At 39.7% G+C, this 19,766-nt stretch overlaps 1 protein-coding gene across 2 annotated transcripts in view; it reads left to right on the top strand.

Annotated features, from left to right (window-relative positions):
- cdh8 (cadherin 8) overlaps positions 1–13,929 on the top strand; it is a 109,483-nt gene extending 95,554 nt beyond the window's left edge. The window contains exons 8-11 of one of the 2 annotated variants that reach the window (XM_078256547.1): positions 2,442–2,563; positions 4,520–4,637; positions 13,044–13,295; positions 13,436–13,929. In XM_078256547.1, the coding sequence (XP_078112673.1) occupies positions 2,442–2,563; positions 4,520–4,637; positions 13,044–13,295; positions 13,436–13,929 (986 nt within the window). Of the gene's footprint in view, positions 1–2,441; positions 2,576–4,519; positions 4,638–13,043; positions 13,296–13,435 lie in introns of both variants that reach the window. The other variant, XM_078256539.1, reaches the window with a different exon arrangement.
- The last annotated feature ends 5,837 nt before the right edge of the window (positions 13,930–19,766 follow it).

Here is a 19,766-nt window from a genome sequence, read left to right as displayed (position 1 = left end):
GATTGAATTAAACAGCTCAGTAGTCAATTTGTGGAAGTGCAAGAACATTAAGATGTATCAAATAAACAGTTTTAAAGACATGCTCCAGAGTCGATTGCTCCAACGCCAGCATCCATTACAGATTAAAGAACATCTGCGAACCGCAAAACACACTGACTGCGTAGAAAATCTTGCCGGCAGAGCTACAAACAGCTCAAACCAGATGTAAGGCTTTATTTGCATACAGATTGTTTTAGGGGGGCTGTATGTTGTGATAAAGCTTAATGTAGCCCTTAAAGCTATTGGAATAGAAATGTACACAGCTTGTAACTTTTTGTCCCTGTCCTCTTCCACTCTATCTCCCTCTCCTTCTCTCTCTGTTTCATCCTCTATCTGTTCCTTTCTTTTCTTAATCAAAGCAAACACACATTAATTGTCAGAATAAATTAAAGCCCAAACGCTGTCATAATGTTTTGGCCACGCGGCACAGACAAATCCCACCATTGTAGCAGCCCGTTGGAGGAATTGAATATTTCTCATTTGATAAGCCGGTTGCCTTGTCATTCCTCTCACCCATACATTTAAAGGATGTTTTCATGCCTCTTGGCAAAGTAACTGTGGCTCGAGATAGTGGCATCTCTGAGACCACCTAATGGGAATTTGCCAAAATAAATACGGCAGTTTTGCTATTCTTCACGGATGGGAGGGAAGCCGGTGTCTTCTCTGGCGTGAAGAGGAATAGATGTGTTCCCAGTTCTATCCCGATGCCATTTGCCACCCAAACGGAGGCGCGTTCTGCCGCCTCGCACCAGTTGACATCTGACTAATCAGACTCTATTCCCTGTCTGCTGCCGGAGGAAAGTCACTTTTGTGGGGGATGGAGGGGGGGGCTTTCTGTGTCCCTCTCTCGCTCTGCCCTAATCCATCTATCACTGTCTATCAAACTGTCAATTTCCACTCTCCTCACTGCTTACCTCTTTTTCAACTCGTCTCCTAGCCTGTCTGGTGGCCTTGGTTTTCTGGGGCATCCTGTCCACTGCTCAATGTTAAGGTTTTATTTAAAATAAACCATAATAAAGACTTTGAACTATTTAAGATTCATTTATTTTATTAGGACAATGCACATGAATCATAATTTCTGTAAATGCGCAGGTGGTAGCCAGATGGCAAATTAATAAAGACAAAAACACAAACATTTGTCTGGAAAAGTACCAGTTAAAGTGAGATATTTTAAAGAAGAAATACCACAAATCCTCTTGCAAATTCAAAATTGAATTCAAATGCATTTCATTACACAGGATTCAGGATTTTGCTGCTCCAGCTCCATGTGGTCTGCTATGACCAGTTGCTGCTAACATTAGCTAATGTTAGCAAACTTTAGATAGATGCTTTCCTACTGACTTTGAGTACAGTTGCTGACCTAATGACTCTTTTTCTGCTTGTGCTCCTGCTACACTACATTTAAACATATCAACTAAACATCTTTTTTAAGGAGGATCTTGGGAAATGAAGGCAAATTCAATTTGCCATTATGTTGTAATTACAGTGGCTGCTGTTCAGCCTCACTTTAAAACCAGTTTTAAACCAAACAGTTGACACTCTCAAGATTACTTTGATTTAAAACTCCATTTGCTAAAAGGGAAATAAAACTCTTGATTCTCCATTTGCAATTGGCTACCATGAGAGACAACCTCACTGCTCGGGAAATCTCAGGTTTTTGTCTAAGCATCAAGTCAATGCACTTTCCACTCATTCTTCTTATAATGTGACAGCAGGAGCAAGCTTCACGAAACCAAATTAATAAATCAATCAATAGAAGAGAAAATAAAAACACACCAGTGTCATTGGCCACAGTGACACAGCCCTCTTGGGACAACATTAATACATAATTGCTTCAAAAGTTGGCATTTGCTACTAATTAATAAATACAACCGTTCGCGAGGACTCTCGAAAGGGACTGTCAATTACCAGTGATGAATAATTACAATCAAAATCTAATCTAATTAAACTGCCTTTTATTGTCTTTTTTTCGACTTTAGTTACCAATGACTCATTAATATGCATGACTTTAACCCTCATGTTTTAAACATTGCAGTGTACAGGGGATTTTCAAAAGCACTTTGAATGGGATTTTTTTCTTCTTTTTTTCTGTTGCCTCGAATCCTGCTTTGCATCGCTTATTCCGGCTGAAATGTAGATTGATGTGGCTTATCATCTGTCCTCCCATCAGCTCAGGAAATGAAGGGTGAAATAAAGATGGAAAATAAAGGAAATTAAAACTAGGTCACAGAATTTGCCTGGGATTTCACACGTAACATTGTTTTTTTTCTTCCAGTTTTATATTTTGCTCATTGTCTTTGCTTATTTATCTCCTCTTGTCTCTCCCCTTTTCTGTCTATCTATCTATCTATCTATCTATCTATCTATCTATCTATCTATCTTTATTTCACACTGTATATTAGGAAACCACAGTCAGATATCGAGGGCGATTGTGGCCATCAGAGTAATGGACATAAATGACAACGCCCCAGAGTTTGCCACCGAATACGAGGCCTTTCTGTGTGAAAATGGAAAACCTGGACAGGTAAGAAAAGAAGTGGCTCATTCATCAAACCAGTGATCTATCTTTCTTTCTCTCTCGCTTTCTTTCTTTCTGTCTCTCACTCCTCCCCTGTAATGATTGGCCACAGTGAATTATAGCCTATTTATTTCACTGGGAAACTACAGAGGTGGGAGTGCAGTCCTTTTTTCTCCCCCTGCAACAGTCCTCTCCCTTGACGCAGTGTGCATGGAGCAAAGAGGAAATGAGAGCAGTCAGGATTGATCAGAGTGGATCATAATTCAAGACTGTCTTTCATGTCCTCCTCCAGATGGCACAATGCTTCCTCCAGCCAAAAAAAATCTGGACAAGTACTTAGCATTCTCTTTCTCATCAATCGACCTCATTCAGGGGACCTGTGTATGTACACTGGGGAGCTTTATTGAAAGGAGAGGGGGAAAAAAAGGGGAGCCAAAAAAAAAAAAAGGCAAACCATCCTGCGGGGCCTGAATTCTAATTTCCAATCAATCATAAAGACATACAGCACGATAAGACCTATGATGACAGATTAATAGATAGAGCCAGGAGCCTGAAAGTGTGCCAGAGTAGACAGGACCTCATTGATAATAATAATAATAATAATAATAATAATAATAATAATAATCTCAAACTCCAGGAAAGAATAGGGCCTGTATTTCATCAGGTGTGATCCAGCCAGTATTAGACTGAGGCAATCTGTGGTGGAAAAATGTCATGTAATGAACACATGTAATGAATAGGCTACCTTTCTCTAATGCACATGTCAAACGCAAGGCTCCCGGGCCTAATCCGGCCCCTCGCAAATTTTGACCCGGCCCGCATATTCATTTAGATTCACAATACATTCACACAATCCTAGATGTGCGGCAAACCAAAAAAACCGGAAACAGTTTTTCAAACTGTAATTGCGCGACACTCAAAGCAGATTTTGGAAGATTTGCCGACTTTGAGACTCAAAAGTTCCCACACAACCAGCAACCCAGTCTCACGCCAGTTCGTGAAATGGTCACGTTATTTTGATTCATTGATTCGTGTACAGGTCACGATTTTCTCGTTTATTTTGTGTACAAGTCACAATTTTCGAACGTGACCATTTCACGAACTGCCATGACACTGGGCTACTCTGAAGGACGCAACAATGGGAAAATGAAACGCCACACGCCGGCCACAACAACGGGATAGTTGTGGTTAGGAAAAGAAGAACGGGGAAAGGAACCGTCACACGCAGGAGACGCCGACAACCACGGGATGGTTGTGGTTAGGAAGAGAATAACACAGAAAGGAATGCAACACGCGGGGCGCGATTCCCGGTCTCCTGGGTGAAAGTCCTGTGTTGTTTGACCCATCCACCAACCTGACCAACCTCCCTGCGTGGACTTTCGCCCTATCAATACTACTCGCTACCGTAATCGTTCTGTGATTACGAAATATGCTTCCCATTGAAATACGTTACTTGAAAATGTGTGCTCACCACACGAAAATAACGACATTAACGTGTTCAGTGCATGAATCAATAGACTCAATAACGTGACCATTTCACGAACTGCCATGAGACTGGGCTGCAACCAGTGAGTTTACATATTTGAACCTGTAAAACAGGTTGTTGTGAGTCGGGTAGCCTACTTTTATAAATGCAATTAGAATGATTGTTTTGCTTGACTTGCTAAACTCCATGATGGCTAAGGAACTTTCTTGCTGACTTTCTTAGGGCTTTACTTCGACCAAACTTCAAGAGTGGAAGCTATATACGCAATAAAACGGTCAAAGATATTTGACCGTTTTATTGCGATATTTTTTCCGAATAAATAAAAGCATGTCAATAAACTACAGTATACATGTCTGGCCCTTGATATGATTCTCTTTTTCCAGTGTGGCCCTTAGTGAAATTGAGTTTGACACCACTGCTCTAATGACTTTGATCCCTCCTCTGTAAATCTTCGTGTCTCTCTGTTTTCAACACAGGTGATCCAGACTGTCAGCGCGGTGGACAAAGACGACCCAATCCAGGGCCACTACTTTGACTACCGTCTAGTCCCGGAGATGCTCAACAACCCCAATTTCACCATCAAAAACAACCAAGGTGAGTAACAAAAAGAAAATCACAGCAAAGTAAGTCTTTTCCTGGCAGAATGACCGACGGTTCTTTACATTTCTCCAATAGCTTTCCAGTCCAATCTCTGAACTGTGGCGCGTTAGCCATACTCAAGATGAAATCTGGTGAATCAGTGTAGCTCACAATTAGCAGATGTGAAATTGTCTGGACACCAGCTTCTTTTTACTCACGAGTGCGTTTTGAGGGAAGCTAAATGAATGAGATCCAAATGGCTTTTCCTGGTAGTCTTGCAGCTCAATGTAGGATGACTTCCGATGAGCTGTTGCAGCAGATGGTGCTGAATTTATTTGCTAAATACTCTGATTGGTTTATTTGCTGTTTTTTTTTCTCTTTCCTTAATCTCGTTGCTCTTCTTCTGCCTCTCCTCCATAACTGGCTCTGAACAGGCTGTGTTCATGATGACATTGTGTAATGTTTTCAGCTTGGGGCGAATCATCTTCATATGGTACTAGCCTTCTGTTTCGATGCAGAGGCTGCAGGCTAACTTACTGCAACCTCACTCTGACGGAGGAAAGAGTCCATAAAAATCAGGTCATCAAATAGAGTCGGCATTTTTTTAAGGAATGGTAAAACCTTTTACTTTTGAAACATTATCAGGTAGGAACATGAGATGCCAGTGTAATAATTACAGACAGCTCAGAAATAGTCACAAATAGCCCTGTCAGAAAATGGAACGTCAAAAATGAAGGTCTGTTTCACAGGCACAGACTTGCTGCAAAACACTCGGTCTTAACTGCGGATCAAACTAAACCTGTATAAAAACGCAGGTTCCGGAACCCTGCCCTTTTGGTAAGAAGATATTTAATAGTTTCTTTAGATGATGTAACAGATAAAATCCCCACTAGAAATGTTTCACCACTATAAACACAGCTCTGTGTACAACAAAAAGAGCCTGCGTTTTTTTCTCTCACTTGCCTGAAACCACAGCAAATATATGTTGAGATTCAGCTCTCTATATATTATATACTGCACCAACCACTTGTTTATAGTATTGTTAATCCCAAGCCCACCACACCATATCCCCCAGCACTTCAGTGACTATTTCTATCTGAATCGGCAGCTGTGGGAGACACTTGAGTGAAGAGCGTCAGGCTTCTGTGAGCCCCTGTGTGCTGCCTTTGTTTGCGATGATGAGTCTAATTGTAGGGATTGCACAGTGAAGAGGTTAGGAGCTGCCCACTCTGAGCAAGATGGCTAAGGTTCTGATCAGCTGTATACAAGATATCGAGCACTCTGACAACTGTGTTCAGGCGGCGGGATTTCAACATCCCATTATCAGTAATTAAGACAACATACATTTACCTTTCTGCCAAGAATGAAACTCTTTTCAGACTCTTTCAAATTGTGTTAAGATAGTTCATCTTCTTCTTACAAATGTAAAGGTAAACGCGTTAGCAGCAAAATTCACCATTGCTCAATTCAATTCAATCAGGGGTTTAGCAGATACAGCCTAACTTGGTCTGTTATGAACAGTACCTTGTGGTGGCTAATGTTAGCAACATGCATTGCATTAAAACTGAAAGTATGAGTCAGTTCAGTGACGTTATGACTCCTCTCTACCGATGCTAATCTCATACCATGTTTATCCTTTAGCGTTATCCAATAATCGTCACTTGTGGCCACATTGGCTGCTGTTTAGTAAAAGTTGCATAGGCTCATTTTGAAGCCCAACTGAAATAAAACGGCATCATGTTTTCCTCTGTTAGAGAGTGATTTGTACCCAAAAAGGGGAAATTAATCTTTAGCATCTCTTGGTTTCATGACTGAAATGCAGACTGTAAACCAAATTGCTATTGGAAAACAAAATATCTGTCAATTTAGACAGAGAATAATTTTTCCATAAAGCTGTTCAAATAATTGCATTTTTAACTAGTGCAGTGCCTGTTCAAAAGGTGGATTGGACCAACTGCTTGGCCTTCTGTGTTGCTGATTGTAGCTTTCTCCAGAACCATAGTACTTGAAAATAACTTACAAAATGCTTAGTTTCATTTATATTTATTCATATTTATTCATATTTAACGCAGTCCAAACTGCTCCAAATCCCAAACACCATGTTTATTGGGTACCCAGCGATACCTCGCCAAGTTTGAAGTAGATTGGATGAATGGTTCTCGAGATATTTAAAGACAACGGACACACACACACACACACACACACACACACAGAATCCTTGCTTTATAGTTAGATTACAGTGGAATTAGGCAGTATGCGTCATTGTTTAATTATAGGTTGACAGTTACACTAACTAATAGCCAGTTGTGACAAAACACAAAAAGCCAAAGCCAGCTGTGGCTTTGTGGCTGTCTCCTTCTCCGCCTACAATCATGGAGACATGTCTTGTGTTGCACATTGGCTTCAGTGGCGGTTCTACATTGAATTACACCCAGGGCGAGACCCCCTTCGAGCGCCCCCCCAGAAAAAAAAACAAAAAAACACAACATTAAACAACAGTAGCAAAACTACTATATTTCAGTATATATTTACAGTTTTGTACAATCACTTTGCTACTAATTTCAGAACCTTAGGTGCTTTCCGACCGGATAGTACTTGTACTTTTTAGAGGAAAAGTACACTTCTAAGCAGTTCTAAGAACTACTCTCCCCCAAAATATTTTTTTCCGTTTGCATTCCCACTGGCCAAGTGGCCATAGGGACTGGTAGGAGGGGTAAGGGAGTGACGCAAGCACGGCAACGGTCTTTATAGCATCGTCACTAGACCTTAGCGCCACATACAACAACAACAAATGATGCTAATACTTTTGCACTTTTCCTATATTAAATGCACGTCCATTCTCGTAGTAATTCATGTAATGTTTTGCTCAACACAGACGGGGCTTTATTATACTCGGAACAGACCCCGCCTCTGCCTGCTGCTGCGCTGTGGACGTGTGTGTGTGTGTGTGTGTGTGTGTGTGTGTGACGGCCGGCGAGCCGCAGGATACGCTTGTGGAGTTTAACTCCGAAAAGACAGTTAACCACAGGTTCCCGTTAATCTTATGATGGACATGTGTTGTGATATTTAAACAAACGAACCGTCAACAGCGAAATAAAAGCCTCTTATTTACGAGAGCGGTCTGAGAGACCTCCAGCTCACAGCGAGGTGTCTGAGCATGACTGGCCCAGCGACGAGCCAGAAGCTGGGGCAGGCGCTTGCTGGCTGTCGCCTCACTACATCGAGCTTCTGAACTCCGAAAACTTTTAAGCAAATTGTCAATTCGGCATCAATTTTCACAAGACTGCCTATATTCCAAATCTAAACAGTTAATTTCTCACCTAAAACGTTGTCAGAAGTGAATTTAATGATGAATAAGATGGTGAAAATTGTTAAAAATGTCCCGTTGTTGGTTGTTGCTCTGTCTGCAAGTTTCTGATTTGGCAGTGGGTGGGACTTATAAGTTCGACCAATCAAGTCCACTTAGGAAAAGGGAAAAGACCCTGCTCTGAAGTAGGAGCTAAAAAAGTACACTACTGCAGCCAGAGGAACTTAAAAATCCCCAAATTTTTCCTGTCGGAACACAACGAAAAAAGTGTTCTAGGAACGTTTAGTTCTAAGAACTGCAAAAATCGGAAAGTCGGAAAGCCCCTCTTGACGTCATTTTTCAAAACTCTAGACACAAAACTCAAAACGATCATCACTTGTAACACAGGCTGTCCAATGTTCAAAACATTGCATTGTGCATTCATATCTTTAAAGAAATCTTGCACTTGCACAATCATTGGTTCAAAAAACAAATTTTTTGTGAAATACCATTGAAACGTTACTTTAGATCAGCCACACACAAGCTACCCGTAGTTTCACTGGGTCATTGTTCGTACAATCATTAAATATTTTGTAATACAAAATAGGTGATACATGTTTCATTATGGTACTAGATGTAAAGACTTCCCTGTAAAAGTACTGCAGTAGTAGAGCGAATACTACAGACAAACCTGAACTGTATTGATGAAAAACAATACAGTACGATCACAACATAGGTTTATTTGAATCAAAGCAAAATAATTAGCTACAAAATAGAAAAGAAAAGACAGTACTGTAAAACATCAAATGCAGTGTTCCTCAACTTTCTTGTACTGTAAAAAGCAAAACAAAGAATTACTGTACTTCTACATATTCATCAACTCTGTCTTGTGGATTTGGCTGCAGGTTCTCATCTACATTACATAGCCAAACATCTTGGAAAAAACCTTCGGGCATGATGAACAATGTGGTACGAGTATATATAAGTATATGTATATATACAGTGTATATATATATATAAAGTACCTATCTCAATCATCAGTAACGTGTTGGCAGAATTGGACAAGCAATTCCAAGCATACAGTGCAGTACTGTCAATACTGTAAATAGTCTCAAAGGTGGTACATGGGACCATAGAAACAGTATCTGATAAACAGTAGTACATTACAGTAGAGAGTAATGATGAAATATTACGTCCATAGATAATGTAGTCTGATTGGTTCATGTTCCACACTAATTGGTGACAATGAATCTCGTTATCTTGAAACTTTCATGATCGAAACATGGAATATTGTTTTTCTGTTTCCATACAACTATGCATTAAGAGTAATGCAACAGTTACTTATCATTTTGAGTAGTTGTATCGATTGATAGTTAGATAATTTTATGAAATGAATAGACAATCATCTGAAATGTAATGTGTGAATTGCCTTTTGAAGTAGTAGTACTTTGATGTTAAGTTGTGTCATATTGAACAGCTGATCTTTCTTAAATGAACAAATGATCTTTGGTTTATGCGTATTGTATCCAAGCAATTGAAAAAAAGTTTTAGAGTTTTGAAAAATGTGCATTTTGATCACTGGTTCTGAGTTTTGTGTCTAGAGTTTTGAAAAATGACGTCAAGGTTCTGAAATTAGTGCCAACGTGATTGTAAAAAACTTTATTTTAAGTTCTGATAATTTATACTGCCATATTTTGTGCAGAATTGTGTTCATTGTCTTTTGAAAATGTTGGAGGTGGAGATTGTGCACCTTAAAAAGTGTTTCCTGTTTATCCTGTGATTGCAATAGTTAAATGACTGGATTCTCTTAAGTGTGTTTTTCAAATGTTCTAATAAACGATTTGTGCAATTGAGAAATATAATTTTCTCTTTCACTTATGTTGTTATAATTATATATATATATATATGTGCCAAAAATATATACAATCAGATATATAAAAATTGTAACAATAGCAGAGAGCAACAATAATATAAAATATTAAGAATAATATACAAATAAAATATAGAATAAATAGGTCTATTCTAAATAGCACAAATCCTTCATCACACAAATGTGAAAACACACTAAAGACAATCTAACTGTTACACTATTGCACTAAGAACAGAAAACTAAAACTAAAACCTGACCTTTCTGGCCTTCCTTGATGCAAAATCGTCAATGATGTTATTGTATGAAATCTGCTCCACTATTGAATGCTCACGGGCGCACGCCCTTTAAAAAAAAAGTAGTCAAAAAATCTTTGCATTTCAAACGGCCGACACGAACACACACGCCTATCAACTCGATAATAAAGCCGTAAAGTCTTTCAGCTCAGGACAGGATTGAGATGAAAAGTTTAACTGACACATAACCGCGATCAGCTTCGTGGGTGCTCAGTATTAGCGGAGCACCAACGGTATCGGCGCCTATACCCAGCAACCCGTTCGACCCAGAGGTGAACTGTCCCCCCGGTCCCCCCCCCCCTTTCCCCTTCTCACAGCTTCTCTGTACAGTGTGCGCACGCCACCTTCTCAGCAAGCAGGGGCGCCAATTTGCCAATTCCCCACACGGTGAAATGATAGATAATACAGTAGAAAACCGCTTCAAGGTTTTTTTTTCTTTTAAGTGCTCGTGCCACCCCCCATGAGTCATAAAAAAATGCGCCCCGGGCGGCTGCCCGCTTCGCCCGTGCCAAAAACCGCCACTGATTGGCTTGCTGAACCAGCTACCAGAGAAACATCCACCAAGGGAAAAGTGCTTGCTAATGATTGCTGATTTGCAGGCTAATTAGCTAGTCAGCTAAAGCATACTGAACAGCGTAGAAATCTACCTGCAAAATGTCAGCAGCCTTCAGTTTAGATGTTAATTGTTGCAGTCATTTTTCTTTAATACCACTGCCAACACAACAATGTCCTTAGCTTGTAAACTACATGTCCTATTGCAGGTTTGCTGTTATTATGTACTGTAGGTGCCCATGCCGGACCAGTTGTCAATCACCCTGCTCATCCACAAAGAGGCTTGGAGGCTAAAGGAGCATTTCTGATGTATCTCTGAAAAAAAAACATTTCCCCTTTAGCAATACAGTGAAAAACAAAACTTGCCTTTAGCAATACAGTAAAACAATGTAACAATTTAAAACTATTTTGGCAGTGATTTTTGAATGCTAATAATAATACATTTTATGATTTCAGTTGGACTTCAAGTAAGTATATAATTATAATTAATTAAGTATAAGTACATGTAGGTTGAATGTATTATGATTAGGTAAGTAGGGACCAATTATTTCATCTCTGTGTTGCATACACATGCAATACTGCATAATTTGCATATACAATTACACATGCACAATAACAGTGCACATACTAACAAACAAACGATATGTAGTGTGAAAAAATTATACACACTTTGCATCCACGGTAGGTCTAACATTGCCTCTTCTTCTTCTTTCAATCCTTTGGTATTATGATACTATCAAAGTATTCAAGTCCTACTTATTCAAACCGTTCTCACGCCCAACTAGTCACATACTGGCGCTTGGTCAGTGGCTCACCTAACTAAATTGTTTTACCCTGCACGTTGAAAAATTACGCCAAGGGATCCGGACCAAGCTTGTTGAAAAATGACGCCAAACAACACAGGACTTTCACCCAGGAAACCTGGGTTTGTGCACCGTTCTTGTCCCATGTGTCACTTAAACGTACATCTTTTAACCCCACCCACATTCTTTTCCTAAACCCTAACTAAGCGGTTTTACCCTACACGTTGAAAAATGACACCAAAGGGGCATCGAGAGCATTAAAAAGTGACGCCAAAGGGTCCGGACCATGCGTCAGTACTTGACGAGTTGGGAGTGAGAATGTGTTGACTGATTTGGCACACTGAATGTGTTGTGTGTACTGAGAGGCACACATAATCTTAAGAGACTTCAGAAGTGCAAAAAGTTTTTTAGTGTCACTTGTGCTGTCACTGCTGTCATTTGGAACCTCCCACATATTAAGTTATTTATGGCTAAAAATTCATTAAAATGAGCTTTAGCTTTTGTTATGGTGATGATTAATATTACAATGTACACCGTTCTTTTTCATCAGAATCCATCAGTCGCTGCATGAAACACTTGTAATGTGTCCTAATATATGTAAAGATAATAAAAACAGCGTTCTTGTAACTCAAGTGAGTTCAATCACTTTAAAGGTTAACTTCACAACTGCCTTTCTCTTTGAGTAGCAGGCTGATTCTGTGGATGGGCTGACGGGCAGGACGTGTTTAGTTCTATTTTTACCATCAATAGTTGCCAAGAAAATGAAAATGACCTGTATACGAGGACAAGCCCTGATGGTGTACTACGGTATAGTAGACACTTGCATACTCTATATGCACTGCTGAATGATCCAAATGAAATAGGACATGTTGGTGCTCACAAAGCAGAGTGTACCACTTTGTGACAGCACTCATAAGAAAATAAATCTGAGCATATGTTCACATCAATTACAGATTGTGCAAAGCAAATAATTCTATCATGAAGCATTCCAGCTTTTGATTAAGTTGGCTCAGTCAATGCCGATGTTTCAACATGGCCCGTCTCTCGTATAGCGTATATATCACCAGATCTATTTTCCCCTCCCTCTTAAGTGCACCCTCAAGCAGAGAGGCAAAGGCTAGACTATGGCAAATCTTGTACGTTTTCCATAAGATCAGCAGGAGTAGATTCTTATGGGAATGTGAGTGTTTGATAATGTAGGCAGGGTAAGGAGAGCCAGCTAATGAGCAGACAGCTTCACAGAAGTGTCATCAAAGAGCAGCTGGCACCTTTCTGGGTCGACATGTGCCATCTTCTAAGTTGGTGTCGCCTGTCGTGGTCCCTTCATTTCCTCAGCTTTCAAAGGGGGACAGAAAACTAGAGCTTGCCTTACTTCAGAATTCCCAAATTGGACTGTCGAGAAAAAGGAAGGTGGCTGAATTGCATCTACGGCATTGGAATGTGAGAGTGCTAGAAAGCCCGGTGACGATTGATGTGAAATTAGTTTACCCTCACGCTGCACTGATCTTCACACAATTTAATATTAGAAATTCAGTCTGTTGCTACCATGAATAATAATGGATTTTTCACACATTCTAAAAAAAAAAAAATATCTCTGGCTTTACCTCTCTCTGACAGACAATTCAATCAGTGTTCTGGCCAAGCACGATACCTTCCGACGACAGAAACAGGAGATGTACTTCCTGCCAATCATTGTGACGGACAATGGGAATCCACCGATGAGCAGCACCAACACGTTGACCATCCGGGTCTGTGGGTGCAGTAAGGACGGCATTGTCCAGTCCTGTAACGTGGAGGCCTACGTCTTACCTATTGGCCTTAGTATGGGAGCTCTCATTGCCATCCTGGCCTGCATTATACTGCTGTTAGGTGAGGTGTTTCTTTTTTACAGTGTCACGTTATTACCCATTATATATTACCCATTATTACTATTTACAGTTTGTAATCTCAAAGCTTGACCTAGACTTCTTCTTTCTTTCTTCCTTTCTTTCCACCTGTCTTTCTGACAGTAATAGTAGTACTATTTGTGACCCTGAGGAGACACAAGAATGAGCCTCTGATTATAAAGGATGACGAAGATGTGAGGGAGAATATTATCCGTTACGATGACGAAGGAGGCGGCGAGGAGGACACGGAGGCCTTCGACATTGCGACTCTGCAGAACCCGGACGGCATCAATGGTTACCTGCCACGCAAGGACATCAAGCCCGACCTGCAGTTTATGCCCCGAGCGGGACAGCACTCTGGTCCAAACGGCGTGGATGTGGACGAATTCATCAATATACGGCTCCATGAGGCAGACAATGATCCCACAGCGCCGCCTTACGACTCTATCCAGATCTATGGATACGAGGGCAGGGGATCCATTGCCGGTTCCCTCAGCTCATTGGAGACGGCGTCGTCAGACTCGGACCAGAACTATGACTATCTCAGAGAGTGGGGGCCACGCTTCAGAAGACTTGGGGAGCTCTACTCTGTGGGCGAGAGCGACTGCGAGACCTGACCTTTGGTCTGTTAGAAAAAAAGACCTTTTCCGATTTCTTTCCTGTCCACATACTTGTGTATTAAACGCTAGGGGGTTCGCTGGCTTTTAGAAACAGGTGTTTAAAAAAAACAAAAAAAACAGTTAATAACAAGGGAGGCCACCTTTTTGTATTCTTCTTAGAGTGAGGTATACCAGTCGTCATCCACTACGTCAAGCGCATTGTAATTGTTGAGCCAAACAATGTCTTTATTAGGAGATCTTTGATTCTTGTGGAGTGTAACTTAGATTCCGTTGTGGAGTGTATTAAGCAGTATTTTGGGTGTTAGTGATTTGCTATCTGCCAGTAGCAGAAAAACCCTGAGATTGCTGGTAGTTGCCCGATGAAAGGAAATCACGGATGTTGTTGGGTTCCCTGAAGCTTCAGCAGACACTCCATGCTCCATGGACAACAAGCTGGACCTCAGAAGCTGCAGAGAGACTCTTATTTCATGTCTGCCGAAGCCACCCAGCTGGCCGGTGATCTGAAACAAAATGACAATGAAAAAGCAATATATGGTCTACATTAAAATTATGAATGTATGTATGATTTGAAAAAAAAAGCATAAGAAAAACCAGTATTGGCTTTAAGATGAATTTGTTATTATTTGATATGTTCTCTGGTGGCCACATTTATAAACTATCTAAAGCCCGCAAAGGCTTGCTTTATACAACTCTTTGTATTTACACGCTACAGGTGTGGGTCGCAAGTGTTACTAGCCTATAAGACTGAAGTGGAGACAAAAAAGAGAAATGTAGAAACTCTGAGGCCTTCTTTTTACAGAAGCAACATTAAATACAATTGTAATCTACTGTTTTTTGACAAGAGATGTGTTGATTCTTCTTTCTTGTTCTATCAGTTTTTGTATTTCTGTTCTCTTAAATCACTTTTTCCTGTGCTGACAATTTATAGTGAGTGTGTTTAGATTATTTCACATTCAGCTGTTTTTTTCCAAACACTTGAATACTATTTCATAACAGCCAAACCATATCATGAATTTATTGCAGTTGATAATATAGATTAGATGTAATCAAGCAAACACAAGCTCTAAGTTACTGTAACAACACAGATGATCAAATTAATTGGGACTGCAGGAATGGGACCTTTCTGACACATGCTAATTCTTTGTAACATATATCTCATAACATATTCTGAGGTACAGCCAGTGAGCGTCTGAGCACAATAGTCCAATTGATACCTGAGTATGTGACTATCTCCAAACATCAAATCTCATTTAGGAAACGCAGGTTGCAATTAGCCCAAGAAAAATTAAGACACAAATCTAGACCATGTGCATATTGTGCTTACACTGTATGATATCAATAAAAAAAATGACTTGTACTGTACATAGAGTTACTGCTAACGTCATTAGATTTCAATGAGGTGGTAGGTTTGTCTCTGCACGTTAGCTCTTGCACATAATGAGAATTTCAATGGCACTACAGCTGCGTGCATACACAGTTTGTACTGATACAGTATTATGGCTCGGTTCTCGGTAGACTAAACAATATATATGGAATAGTCCTACATGCAGATCATATTTTGTACTGTGCTTTAATGCTTATAAATGTGTATGTTCAATTATTTACTCCCTGTACTGTAATCTAAGATACCCTGTATTGTTTCCTACTTTGTGAAATATATTTTTATAAATATTGCTGAATGAGTGTGGTTTTCTTACGCAGATGAGAAGTTACGGACAATCAAAAGTCGCAGATAGAACATTAACACTGTTAAAGGGGCACTTGGACAATTTTACACGAGGGTCAGTTTATTTGTCGTCAGGAGTGTAGTCTCGCATTGGCAGACCTATCTCCACAGAGCTGAATGAAGTAAGGTCTGGCTACACCACACATACATTATAGGATAGGAGGAAAAAACTCTCTAGGTTGTTTGCATTTCTTCAAACCAATCACAACCGTCTCGGGTGACGCTAAGCTCCGGACGCAGCGATGGTGGCTCTGCAAAATGTTCTCGGGATGGAACTTGTTTTGGTTGAACATTTGCACCCCGCAAAAGAAAACGCCACATACAATATTTAATTAAGTTACCTGTTCACACAAAACAGTAACATGAGCTGTTTAAATTAGAGGGATACATGATTAAAAGTCATCTGCTTTTACCAGTGTATTCGGGCATGTGTACTTCGTTCATAGTAATCTCCGCCAATTGGGCCCAAAACATTGCAATTAGATTACATGCCGTAAATATATTCTTTGTAAATCTTTACAATCATTCCCCAAAAGAACCAAGTCTGCCTTAGTGCACGATTCAAATTATCATCAAAACTTAAAATTTTCAGTGTGTAACATTAGCTTGCTAGCTGGGAGATGGCAGCAGGCGGGGGGTGGGCAAAGCTTGTCAGGCTTATCCTAGCAATGTACTTCTGTTGATCCATACTATGAGGAGTAGCACTCAGCCTGTGAAAATGGCTGTAAAATGTCTTCTCTGGTTCTGGAAGGAGATGTCATAGAGATAACATCAGGGTTATCTCGGTTTGGGCTTGGAGACTACAAATTTAAACATTTTTGTTTTACATTTTTAAAAGACAGGTGTTGACCAGACATGTACGGACTGACAAAATATGCTATTGGTTGCATATGGTAAATGTAGGTTTTTAATTAATTTTTTTATCTCAAACAATTAACACTGTTGCAAAAGAAAACTAAACAAAATATGTAAAACCACCAAATTAAAAAACAATCAGAATTTACCAAAGACCAAGAAACAAAAATATAATTAAAGCTGCAAGCAGTGTTGGACGGGCCCTCGCTCCTCTGCGCACGTCGGGGTTACTGGCGGACGCTGCTCCTTGCGATTGTGCATTTGCGCGGTACTCAGACACTGCAAATCATCACCAATGAAAAGGGAACTCTCTGCTGAGTTCAATGATACCTCACACAAGACTCTACATCAAATGGGTCATTAGTTATGAAAAGGGGCATGGCTAACGCATAGGAGGCGGGTCAAACCATCACCAATCAAAAAGGAACTCTCTGCTGAGTTCAATGATACCTCACAAAAGCCATAAAAGGGGGGCGTGGCCTGAGTACAAGAGTTAAAGTATAGGGGCTTTAACATCTTAAGATGGCACAGACCAAATTTGAAGTCGATTGGATAAAATCTCTGGGAGGAGTTCATTAAAGTACGACATGTGGAAATGGCCAAAATCGCACTAATGGCGGACGTCCTGTTGGGTTTAGGGTATGGATCCTATGACATTTTTTGTACGTCTTGACATGCTACATATGTGTTCCAAGTATCGTTAGTCTACGTTAAATGGACTACAGGGGCTCAATTTTTTAATCTTTGTAGGCGGCGCTAGCGAGCCATTTCTGTGCGCCTTTTCCCGAAACCCTTAAATTACGTACATTTTCATCAGACTTGATGCGACCGCCAATTTTGGTGAGTTTTTGACTATGTTAAGCCCCTCAAAAAGACGATTCATTTGCCGGATAAAGAATAATAATTCCTTCAGTTTCAAGAGGGCCTTCGCCGCTGTCGGCGCTCGGGCCCTAATAAAAAGGATGAGTTTGAGATGGAGCAGGCGGAGGCATAAAGCTTATTAGGTCATGCCCCTTATCATATTATTACAAAACAAATAGATATGCAAATACAGCATATAATCTTTTAGATCTTCCAATAACTTACAACAATATACAATACCTTTACATTACAATTCCATGCCTATGTTTTGGTCTATTCTTTTCTGTATTGGTCAATTATTGATTTCTTTAATCTATGTTTGAACTGAATGATATTATGGCTCTGTTTGATGTCGTTGTTTAGTCCATTCCATAAGGTTGCCCCACAAAGTGAAACACACATGCTTTTAATCGCAGTTCACACAAGAGGTTGTTTAAACACACATTGTCCTCTCAGATGGTATCTGCAATATCATTAAATATTGCACGTATGTTACATAGTAAATTCTTTTAACTTTAAACATACATTTTTGAATTTAACAATGTCCATACATTTCAGCAAATGTGAATTTAAAAACAGATAATTAGTGTGCTCATAATACCATAGTGTGATTTACTATCCTGATTGCTCTTTTTTGCAATGTGCAAATATTTTGTAAGGTGCTTTTGTAGGTATTTCCCCAAACTTCCACACAATATAACAAATATGGTAAAATAAGTGTGCAGTACAGAGTATGTAGTGTATTTTGGTTCAATATGTATTTAGTTAAAAAAGCAGTGTGACTGAAAGTGGATACACCAAAAAAGTAAATTGCAACATTTCATCACAAAATAGCTCCTGGAAAGCCTTGAACATCACAGAATAATAGATCCAACAATAGAATCCTAAAGCAAGAAGCACAACTGGAGCCATTGTCAAAACAACAGGACGGCTGTGCTGAATCTCGAAAAATGCTTCTGGCCGGCTTATGCGTCATCAAACAGTGTCATACAGACAAAATAAACCCAGAAGGCTACCATTATATTTCCCAGACTGTTCTTCACTTAGTCACCTAGCATATTCTGGCCTTGCGCTCCTTGAATGCTATAAAAGTCTGTTTCACTGTGTTTGCTGCTGATGTTGAAAGCAAAAATGGACTTTTAACCCACTTGACTCAACAATCTATTATTACAGCTGTAGACTGATCCTGCACCCCAAAACAGCAGCAGGATAGGAAAACACATCAACAAGGAGAAAAGAAAAAAAAAAGAAGTGAAATGCTTATCGTCTCTGACTGCCAGCAGTTTTTTCCTTGACTTGAAAACGCCTCTGAGGTTAAAGGCAACCTTTCATCCCGAAATGTTGTCATTTTGCTTGTTCAGAAAATATACTGTCTTAAGAATGTGCTTTATCAGTTTGACATTATGAAGTTGTGACAATTTAACTTGTAGAAGGATATAGCCAACAGTGATGTGTTAATAACTTGCAGGATTGAACATTACGTGGCCCTGCCACATTGATTGGAACATAGCAGTCCTATCAAATATGGCCAGAGTGTATCAGAGGGTAAGATGATAAAATCAACAATTACTGTATATGTGGTGTGTCATCATCCAAGACAATATATATCATTCTAAACATTAAGACATAATTTGATTTGTATAACCTAATCTGCTGTCTATCATTATCTATGTCTTATCGAAGGGGAAAAAATAAGACTTGAAGACCATTGTGTATTAATCCTGATTTGTTATTCCCATCTGAGAGAGTATGTACCCAGGGAGATAAAAGTTTTGCATGAGGAAGGGCATTATACTAATTAGTCCGGGATGTAAATTGTGGTGTTGTGTTACAGTAATACTCGTTTGCCCCTGTTATTTATTTTATTTTTTACGAGCAAAGGAAATTAGATGTAATGCAATTTCCCATCTCTTGCCTTTTTTTAAAATTTTTATTTCCTTTATTCTTTTTCCTTTCTTTCTTTTATTTATTTATTTTTTACACTGTCCCCTCTTTGTTAATCTCGTTGAAAGATTAGACTTCTCTGTTCAGCCTTATCTGATATTACGGTTTCTCATAAATGACAAAAGCTTTTGATCGTATCAATTACCGGCTGTGCCTCGCTGAAGTCAAAAGCACAAAATCACACAAATCCACTCGCACATATGCCTATATATAGAGCTTGCAGTACACACTCAGGCACACACACGCAGATACGCACGTAAACCCAAAAGAGCTTTGCATTAAACACAGCATACACATTTAAAACAAAGCATGAATAGAAAGAATACAACAAGACAATCATCAAAAACAAACAAGACAAACAAGTGTGACCATAAAATTCACACAAACACACACACACACACACACACACACACACACAATGAAGACAGTACAACTACTTGATAATGTC

The sequence above is a fragment of the Sander vitreus genome, chromosome 1 (assembly GCF_031162955.1).
Source record: "Sander vitreus isolate 19-12246 chromosome 1, sanVit1, whole genome shotgun sequence".
NCBI lineage: Eukaryota > Metazoa > Chordata > Actinopteri > Perciformes > Percidae > Sander > Sander vitreus.
Note: the sequence above shows the minus strand (reverse complement) of the source record. Positions and strands in the feature narration are given on the sequence as shown.